This window comes from Lonchura striata, chromosome 1 (assembly GCF_050655825.1).
Source record: "Lonchura striata isolate lonStrDom1 chromosome 1, ASM5065582v1, whole genome shotgun sequence".
NCBI classification, from domain to species: Eukaryota; Metazoa; Chordata; class Aves; order Passeriformes; family Estrildidae; genus Lonchura; species Lonchura striata.
In genome coordinates this window covers 39,267,585-39,278,338 of record NC_140703.1, presented here as the reverse complement: position 1 = coordinate 39,278,338, position 10,754 = coordinate 39,267,585, and the positions used below count along the sequence as shown (strand labels likewise).

The window sequence follows — 10,754 nt, the reverse complement described above, 5'->3', positions numbered from 1 at the left end:
GAATGAGAACAACAAAAAATGTATTTGCTGTTCATAGGATCATAGAATAGGTTTAGGTTGGAATGGACCCTGAACATCCTCTAGTTCCAACACGCCTTCCACTAGCCCAGGTTGCTCAGACCTCCATCCAACCTGGCCTTGAGCACTTCTAGGGATGGGGCATTCACGCCTTTGGGCATCCTGTCCCAGTGCCTCATCACCCCACAGTAAAGAATTTCTACTTCGACTCTAAACTCACCTTCTTCCAGTTTGAAACCATTCCCCTTGTTCTGTCACTACACATCCCTGTAAACAGTCAATTCCAGCCTTCTTTAGCTACTGGAAGGCTGTAAATAAGGTCTTCCCAGAGCATGCCCTTTCCTAGGCTGAGCAACCCTAGCTCAGTCTTGTCCTCATGAGAGATACTCGAGCCCTTTGATCACCTTCATGGCCTCCTCTGGACTTGCTCCAACAGGCCCACATGGCTGCTACATTGGGGTCTCAGGGCTAGAAGGAGCACTCCAGGTGAAGCCTTGCCAGAGCAGAGGGAATCACCTGTTCTGTGCCCCAGCATCAATTACTCCTGTTTCTTATGTGTGTGCTGGCAAGGTCAGTTTTGTACTCTATTTCTCAACAGAAGAGGTAAAGCATGGACTGTGGAAGTGTAATTTCCTCCTCATGTGCCTAAAGCTTGATCTGTGAAAAGGAACGGTAAATTATGAGAACAAAATCCACAAGCATACAATCCATCTTTCATGGAGGCGTATTGAAAGCATCTCTTCTTGGTGGCATATATCCTCCAGAACAACTTCCCACAAGTTATTTCTGGTAACCTTGTTTGAATTCAAGGCATCTGAGATGAGAACAAGAACTCTGTCCTGCTTTTCTAATTCTGGCCTCTTTAGGGCCACATCAGTTCTATTCCCCATAAAACAAAGAAGATTTTATTCCTACAACATGTTGCAATTTATGGTAGTGAGAAAAACTGTAGTATATTTTACATAAGAGATTAATATGGTTAATGTCAGTTTGCACAAGCTGGAATGTGATTCAGTAAAATTATAGCAATTTAATTCGTTTTAAAGCATATAGATGAGAATTACACCTAAAAGGCAAATGAAGCATCACTTTTTTTTTTTCTTTTTATACAAACTAAACAGTTCTGTAAAACTGGCCTTCTCATACATTTCTATTCCTCTTTGAATGCAAAATCAGCTCCTGGTGGGAAATGGTCTTCAGGCCTTACTTGAAGACAAAATTATCTCAAGCTCCATGCTAATAGTAACTGCCCTTTAGATGAAAAAAATATTAAAGAGATTTCCTGGGAAAAATAGGAACAAAAGCTGCCATTGGTTTAGAACTAAGAAAGTGCCAAAAAGAGGAGAGAATAACTTTTGGTTACCGTGCAAAATCTTTATTTTCCAAAGTGCAAATGAAGGAGGGATATGCATAGAGACTTCCAGTGGGCTAGATGTGCACTCCACTGAGACCATGCTTTTGGATTTCTGCATATATGCAGCTGTTTTCCCTGATTATCAAGGGTCAGTACTTCTTTGGTAATCGTAGGCAAGTAATTTCTTTATTTTTTAAGGAATAGAAAGCAAATCAGTGTAAAGAGCATTCACCAGTCCTGCAGAATAAATTCTGAAATGCAGAGATACCTTTGGTGTTTTCTATTATAAAAGTAATTATCAGAACAAGAAAAATGTACAGGCTGAGTATTACATTTCTTCCATCAAAATGTCTGCTGTTCATCACTGCTGTGGACAGAATTTGCAGGTAACTTGGTAAATAATTGTTTTCATAACTGTACATCCAAAACATTGGGTCCTCAAAGCTGGTTGATCTCTCAGAAAATTCCAATCAGAAACTGTTCCTGCTTCCCCCCTGTTCCCACTTCTCCCTAGACTCAAATTTGTTTCCATCCAGGGCTGTTCCATAAAGCTACAGTTCTGTCAGTAGCAGAGATGCATCAGTTCCTAGCTCAGGAGTTCTCTGACACATAGAGCTCTGCTGACCTACCATGTGGTTTGGGAGGCTGGAGACTCAGGCACTGGGACACTGCAGTAGCCTGGCAGCCCTGTGTGCCACATTCTGCTGGGGGAGTTTGCAAAGCCATCATCTTATGCAACTTCCTTCAGTGTGTCTGCTGCTGCCTGCACAGTGAAGGCTGCAATGGAAATCTGCCTCTTCACTTCTTCCCAGGCTTCATGTTGATCAGCTTTGCTTTCGATATCAAACATGGCATCATAGATTCCTGGGAAGGATTCTCCTGCATATTTGTTGTGGCTGCTTGGAGCAAAGATAACATGTCTATGGGAAAAGAAGAAAAAGGCAATTATCCTAAATAAAATAAACTATTGATATGGTTGTGTGTTCATTGTGTGTGTGTACTATATAAAACAGCTATGAATCCCAGGAAGATCAGAACTTACTAAATATACAGGAAAATTGGTCTTTAAAAGGACAGGAATGGTCACGAGCAAAATCTGTTGGAAAGGGCACAGATTTAGGTCAGGTGGCCTACTCCTTGGGAAGAGATGACACATTTGTCTAATTAGGAACAAAACCATGTTACACTTTTTAAAAATGAGAGCTCAACAAACTTTTCAAAGTAATTTGCCAGTCTGGAACAGGGAATACAACTAGTTATAGATGTGAGATATGGGATAGAAACCTCAAAAACAATTAAGTAGCTGCATAATGGTCAGCAGATTACTTACCTTGGAAAGGAATTTAAAAGAAGGGGAAAAAAAATCTGTGGGTGAATTCGTGAGAAAAGCATGAATTCTTCAGAAAAGAAGTGCTCATATTGGATCAGAACTGCACGAAATATCAATCTTATTTTTTGGTATAGTTTTTTTCCCTAAATAATTAATAGCTGCAGATCTGCAATTAAATTGATTTTAACTATGAAGTATCAAAGCACATTTACACTACATGAAAGAGTCCTCCCAAATGAAAACAAAACATTAAAATTACATTAATAAATGCAAGCAAGTAAGAACTAATAATAAAAAAGCCCAGACAGCTCCAAATGATACCAAACACTCTACAAAAAAATTTCTAGAAAGAAATTACTTAATTCTTCTCAAAGTGTGAGTGGAGGATGGAAGTTCAATTCTCAGTTCTACCTGCCTGAAAGACTTCTGGCATGGTGTGAAAGGCATCCATCAGTGAATCAGACATATCCAGTTGTTAGAAAAGGGGGATACTGAAAGCAAAGTGAGGTACTTACACCCCTGACACTGAAAGCTGGCATCTTGTCAGCTATTCCTAATAAAAGCACTGGGTTTCTAGGAAGGATACAGTAGTTAGTGGTTTAAGCTTTTTGGAGCACCTATAGAAGCAGCCAAATCTGGGACAGATGGGGCTCTGTAGCACAGCTCACAGGCCTTTATCCTGTGCTGGAGGGTCCTTCCCTCTCCAAACTCTCCAAGCTCTCCCTTCTTGGCTTCTCTCTTCAACTGACCCTCACTACACATCTGTTCTCATTTACTCTACCCTATTTGTACCTTTCTTTTCAATACAGTTCATTCATTCTCCACTCAATCCTCACTTTGCAGACAATCACAAGAACAAATTGTAACAGCAATAGTACTGCATATCTGCAAGTAAAAGTCAGATTAAAATGCTGTTGTAGTTTAACCACAGCTGATAAAAAGAGCCAAAAGAGAAGAATTTGGCTCCACAAGACTGGTCTAGCCAAGTTCTCCTTAAGGGTTACAAACAAAATCCACTACTCGCTGAATTGTACTTAAAGCAATGTGTTGAACTGTAATTCCTGTGAAACCCATACAGCAATTCAACTGACCAGTCAGCTGCAAAAATAGGGTGCAGGTCAAGAAACTTTTAGCCTCACCTGTAAAACTTCCTTCCTGGCAAGCCCAGAGGATCAGTGAAAGCTCTTTCTACTAACATCAGCTGATCGTTCATGATGCGCACTGCAACTGAACTGCAGGAGAGTGAGACAGAGAAATGTCACACAGCAGGGAAACATGACCTCCCAGTTTCATTTGAAACACTTCTCTTTTTTTTTTTTTTTTTTTTTTGACAGAAAAAGAGAAAAAAAGACAAGTGTGGTCTACAGTTCACAAGAAAAGGTGAGGTTTTGCAAATGGAGATGCTGAATACATGTTATATTAATGAATTGATATTTCTGTGTTAGAAAACAAAATTTCACACTGTGCAAAATAAAATGGGAAACTTTCTGAGAGTGTCAGATACTTCCTTAGTGTTAAATGGCTCTGAAAGATGTCACTTAACAGCGGGAAGAAGAAGAATGAGATTTACACAGATGTAGACAGCTAAATTTTGGTACCCATCCATAAGCCAAATGTCCATAGTCCCGTTCCTATCTATACATAACATAGTAATGATGAGATTAACTGCCTAAACACAACTGGTACCATATGTGGCCTGCAGTCACAGCATTCAGAGAGCACAGGAGCCCTTCAGGGGCCTTAGGCTCTCAAGCATCATATGATATTCTGAAGCATCATCCTCTGTCTTTGAAGTGTGCTGAAAGTACAAATTCTAGCATCACTTGCAACGCTCAAGTGTAGGTGTTTAAGTAGAGATCTCAGTCCAACTCTTAATGTTCATTGCTACCTGCCTTTCCATGTATTACAGTAATTTTAATGCCAACCTGATACAAGCAATAAGCTCTACAGCTCATACTATCAACCACAGGAGACATTCTTGTATCTGCTAATTCACCTTAAAAGCTACTGCTTGTCTCAGGGTTCAGAGCTCTGTTCTACACTAATCAGAGAAAATCCTTGTGTAGTAGAAGAAATAAAGTACTGCCACTCTGCGTACCTAAGGCTAACCAGGACATAAATATACACATACACATAACTCTTTTTTCTGACTTACTCTTTCTTGTCAACTAGTTCAAGTCTTCTGTGAAATTCAGCAGCAGCCTTTGAAAAGTTCACCACAGCAGAAAAAAGAGGATCTAGGAATAGAAAGACTACATGAACAACTTCATAGTATTCACTAAGCCAAATATACCTTTCGGTTGCCCAGTGGGAAAAGAACTACATTTGTCTTGCTGATATAATAACATTAATTTTGTCATTTTTACATAATTGATTGGTTTCCTTAGAGCAGACTTTAAAGAGCTGCACTACTAGCAAATACTTTTTGCAATGAGACCGACAGTAAAGCAGACTGCTTGGGAAAGCTTTCACAACCATACATCTTCCTTCTGCCTTGCAAGCAAAAAATTGGCTGTCATTGCAAACTGAGAGCTCTGCAGTTTCCTGTTTAACAAATGCACTGCAGCGTGCAGGTATAAAAAGCCTGACTTCCATCAGAAATACCAGCTGTTCCAGAAGGCTGTGGAAAAAACAGCAGGATTGCACTCGAGGAGAAAGATGTCCCATTCACAGCACACCAGGAGAGTGTGATACGTGCACTGAGCAGTGTGAGGTGAGGCACAAAAGGCACAGCTGTCATGGCACACAGGGACAGGCACAGCAGGTTAAAGCAGCCAGGTCCTGTGCTTGTTGGGCATTGGAATTGCAGCACAGGAGGTGCCTGTGCCACGTCCCCCTGTGCTGTCCCACAGCACTGCCATTCAGACCCCAGGGATTGCCTGACTGTGTGCAGGCAGGTGGGCAGGAATTGCTGCTGCTTTTTCCTGCCCTGACCCAGCCCAGTACATCTAAGACGTGGAATAACTTAGAGAAGCCTTCCTTTTAATGGCAATACCAGCTGTGATAATTTTCTTGTGGAAGGCTCTGTTTAATACACACCTGGGAAAAGTATTGATTTATGCAAGTAATTTTTGTAGAATAAGTCACAGGTGGATGTTACGATGCCAACTTCTGGCCCCTCCAAAACTCAACTTAATTAGAAAAAAGACAGTTTAAAACTTGTAAATTTTGCCCACAAGTTTCAGAAGACTTTGGTTAAACCAGAGTATCCTCTCTTCAATTGCTCAGGAAGATGGGACATACTATCAGATCATCCCCTAAATCCAGTCCTCTGTTGGCAACTATTAACACATCACTGTTTATAGATTTATCACCCGATTTCACGAGACAGGCTTTCTGTTCCCTGGACTCCTATTGAAAGCCGTTCCTCAGACTCATTTGCTCTTCTATATCTAGCAAACTTATTTATTCATCACAAGCCTACACTGGCTTCATTTTTGTCTTATTTCTGTTGCTTAGTTGGTGCAATTGGAGGCACAGATTTTATGTATGCAAGCTGTTTACAGACTGCAGCTCAGAGGGACAAGTTGCCTTGTGAGGATGAGAATTCACACTTACCACAACCCTCTATGGTTTTCAGGGGGCAGAGTCCTGCCCTGCTGACATCATGGCCATATCACAACAACAGATTATATTTCAGGAGTAGGAGGGAATTTAAGAGTGAAAAAAAATAAAAGACCATCTGAAAAATAATGCAAGAAACTTTGTGTTCATGTTCACTAACTATTCAGTGTTGTCAATGTCGGTTATCTTAGAAAACATCACATTTCTTTTTTCCCCACTAGAAAACATTATTTCCTGATAGCATATGACTACAAGCACAAATTTTATGAAAAAAAGGTTTCATTTTCATTGTTGCAGATGAGCAGCTAAAATGTGAAACCAAATGCAAATAAGAACCTTAATATATTATTTTAAAGGACAATTATATGAATTAGTCAGGCTTAATCAACAATTTTCTGACATTCAATGTTGACAATAAGCAGTTCTATGAAAATGTTGAGTGAAATAGATTTTAATTTTCACAGTATTGTAAAACCTACCTATGTTATTTTATGTACTCTGGTGCAATACAATAAATAAACAATTAGAAATCATAGCTTCATTCAATAAATAATTTAAAATTCATCAGGCATCAGAGAAGAGCCATGAAAATAATGATAAGACTGAAAAACATGCCTTGTAAAAAATAGTCAAAATTACACATTTATAAAGTTATTAAGGAGAGGTGTCAGTGTTATTTAGGTGGAAAAAAAAAGCTAAAAATAGAAGATTGCTTCTAGATTCTAGGAATGAGAATAAATGCATTTGTCAGGAGGTAGTTTATGTAGCTTTTAATCTGAAAATAGAAATTCAAACAATAAAAGTAAATTATTTCACAGAAATTTTGATAGATGTTCTACTACTGTAAAAAAAAAAAAATAGATTTGATCTTACATGCTGCAGTGAACACTAGAACATATTGAAGTAACTCTTGGTGTTTTACAGAATCTCAGACCAGATGATCCATCACACAAGATGCTTCCTCTGTCTCAAGAGGCCTTTTTACAAAAAAGGGTGTCTTTTCAAAATGGTTAAAAAATTTTCACCAAAATCATTACATGACATTTCAAACGTAATTTTTAATTTCCCTCAAATGTGGGTTTAGTTTGAGTTACTTACAATGTTTCACACACTCCAAATGAGAACTGCATCTCCAAAAGCTGATTTCTCTCTCTAAATCATGGGTTCATCAGATAGCAAGTGAATTAGGACTGACTGAAAAATCTCCTTGGTGCAGAAACACAAGGAGTGATCACAGCAAGAAGGAAAAAAGAAGAAAAAAAAAAGGAGACTGAAAACGACTGTGTAAGCTATCCCAGCCTGGGATCCTGAGCACTCTGCCACTTTAGACCTGTTTTATGGGGTCCAGAACAATGTGCTCAGGTGCTCAGCAAATGGATGTATTCATGCAGGAGAGCTGGAAAAGTGCTCCTGTGGCTTAAAAATGGCAATGAGGCACTAAGGGAGATGGTGGTCCTCCCCAGGGTCAGAGGAAGTTTTGGATGAAGAGGAATAGACACCTACGTCCCTCAATTTCAAAGCAGTTGCCATAAGCACTTGTCTTCTTTTCTAAGCAAGGAAGTGAGGACCAGGCTGAGATACCTCTTTGTCCTATATTTGAGGTCCTTAACTGCCCATGAGCACTCAAATAATGCCTGTAATTAATAATATGCATGAAAATTCTTATAACTCTTTTGTCAAGACAATAATGTGCTAAACTTGTGTTTAGAACAAAAATAAAATTACTTTACTGTGATGGCAAAATTCAAACAGGAAAGAAAGGAATTGATTTGCAGAGCCATGACAGATGTAACGCGACCCTGCATGATTCTAATTAATGCACATAATGCACAGTCCTGTAGCTGTTACTCACCAAATGATACTTTGTAAAGTTTCAGCTGTTCTTCATGCTTCATGGCCAATTTATAAATTCTGTTGCTGTATCCTTTTAAGGCTTCTCCATAGTCTGTAGTGTGGAATGGAATGACCTGGGAATCTGCCAGTTCATAAACCAGTTTGCCTCGTAACTGGGCAATTGTTAGCTGTTTCATGAAGGTGGGGTCATAAAATTTTTCCACTAGCTCAAATGTCTCATACACAGTGTGATAAACAGGATAATTGCTGAATTTGTCTGCTTTCTGGAAAAGAGCAAGCAAATTTGTCAATGCCCTGTATTCTGACTGCAGTTAATAGATGTATTGATCCCTTTACAACTTTGATGTTTTGTTTGGTTTCCAAATCAAAAAAGCTATTTGCTACAAAACACAATTTAATATCCTTCATTTGGGTGTGTTTGTATTAAAAAATTGAACTAATCCAAATCCATGGACTGTTGCACAGGATTAAGTGAGCAGGTTTCCTTCTCTCTACCCAAACAGACCTGCCTTCAGTTCCATTGCACAGAGGTTGCCCTCTCCAAGAGTGAAAACAATTTGGAGTTTGGATAGCAAAAGTCCTCAATCATAGCCCCTTTTTACCTTGTGTAGCTATTTCTGAACACAACTATGGAAGATTTGTATATTAAGAGGACTATTAATAGCATGGTGGAACAAACTATCCACCTTCAATCAAACTCTATAAATACCTCTCTGTGAACTTGACATCCTATAGAATATACACATCACTGTAACATGCTTTATTCTCCAAACATTTTGGTTTCTTGCTAAATTAAGAAACGTCACTGATATACAAACCAGTCAGAGATGCTTTGAAGCTTTTTTATTAATTATTAATACATGCTTTTAACTGGATGACTGCTCAGCACTATCAAACTTCTTCAAGCAGTCTGTCAGACTTACCCTATTTTTGGTGTAACGAGCTCTGCCTGATGCAATTCCCAGTCGCTGGAAGTAAGCTTCAAAGTCACTGCCTGACCCCAGTTTATTTATTCTGCATGCAGAAAAGACAACATCTTAGTGAGAGCACTTACTGAACAGTATGGTAGTAATTTATGCAAAATGCAGATTTTTAAGAGAAATTGAGGTCAGTTCTTCTGAAGGGCACATCAGGGACACTAGCAAGATCAGAGACTAGATGAATGGCAAGCTTAATTATTTAACTGATTTTATTCCAACACTCTGATTCAGTATCCAATATTGCTAGGAAGATCTTTTAATTGTAGCAATCCTAATTATGGCAGCGATGACATTAAAAATACAAACACTTTATGCGCAGGAGCCATAAAATCGCATCAGGCACGTCTCCGCCGTCTTAAAACATCAATCATCTATTTCCAAACTAATCTGAGTTGGGCAGCAATATGTGTAAAGACAGATGTGTTTGTGCACTTGTCGCGTTCCGCAGCAGAATCCAGGGCCGGTACAGGATTCCCAGCGCAAGGCGCGGGCGGCGCTCGGCGCCTGCGGGCCGCCGCTGCCATCTGATGGGGAGCTGCGGCGTGGCAGGGCGAGGGAACGGCGCTAGGCAGACCTAGCGCTCCAAGCATTTTCAAATATTTACGTTTGAAGTTAAGCATTAGGTTTATATGTATGGCCTGATGAATAATTACTGTTTCTCAACTAAAAAAAAAAAAAAAAAATCTGTTTCAGCTGAAGTTAGTGTACATTTCTGCAAGGGACTATGTGCATGGACTAAGAAAGATCAAATCTGGCAGCTTTTTCAAAAGGAAGAAATCTCAGTGAGCCTAATGAATCCCGAAACTCAGCAGAGCCAGAAACATGCAGAAGACTTTTGTCAAATCAGAAAAAAGGGGCAGTTCTGTTTACCTTATGTCAGTAATGCCACACTGTGAATAAGATTTAGCCTGAATCACAGGTGGAAAGAGTGTTTTGGAGTTGTAATACCTTCAAATATGAAGTGTTAATGTATTCATACATAGCTTTGTAATGTAACACATTTACATTCATTGTATAAACAAGGAATAATTATCTCAAGTTTTTTAATTACTGCTTTTTAATTACTGCTCTAGGCAGCTTCTTTCAACTGTTTGCTTATCCTAATAATTTTGATTTTATCTTATCTAGTAGGTGACTAAACTATGTTTTGAACACTTTCCCCACCCTGCTTTTTTTGGAATGCTTTTCAAATTGCTTTTCTACTAATAAAAGGGTCTTTAGAAAGTGTGAGATTTCATAATGTCAACATAATTAAATAAAAATAATAAAATTTTATTTTATTTTACTATAAAACAAGGTGACTAGAGAGTCACCTTGTGCTAAAAGGTTTTGTATTGTTGCCATAAATAGCACATCTAAAACAATTCTGGTGAGTAGCCATGCCATGATATGATTAAAATATTGGGGTAAAAAAACCCTGAAACATATTAACAACTTACCTGGGATAGCTATTATTTTCAGATGCGGGATCTTTCTCAAGCCAACTCTCATAAAGAGATTTATTTTCATAACCCTCATCAGGGCTTAGAATCTGGAGAGGGAAATATAATAATCTCATTGGAATTACCTCTAACTCAATGAATTATCAAAGGAGATCTTTGCAGCTCCCTGCTTTGTTCCTAACCAGCAGTGTTGCTGCATGCAGGGAAGTGAA

At 38.9% G+C, this 10,754-nt stretch overlaps 1 protein-coding gene across 1 annotated transcript in view; it reads right to left on the bottom strand.

The window, feature by feature from the left end:
• Positions 1 to 1,371: 1,371 nt before the first annotated feature.
• The window catches only part of LOC110478414 (N-acetylated-alpha-linked acidic dipeptidase 2), a 29,704-nt gene continuing 20,321 nt past the window's right edge, over positions 1,372 to 10,754 (bottom strand). Inside the window, exons 14-19 of the mRNA XM_021545012.3 lie at positions 10,540 to 10,631; positions 9,044 to 9,134; positions 8,119 to 8,383; positions 4,858 to 4,939; positions 3,842 to 3,934; positions 1,372 to 2,292 (exon numbers count right to left, since the gene is read on the bottom strand). Of these exons, the coding sequence (XP_021400687.2) occupies positions 2,103 to 2,292; positions 3,842 to 3,934; positions 4,858 to 4,939; positions 8,119 to 8,383; positions 9,044 to 9,134; positions 10,540 to 10,631 (813 nt within the window). The 3' untranslated portion in view covers positions 1,372 to 2,102. The remainder of the gene's footprint in view (positions 2,293 to 3,841; positions 3,935 to 4,857; positions 4,940 to 8,118; positions 8,384 to 9,043; positions 9,135 to 10,539; positions 10,632 to 10,754) is intronic.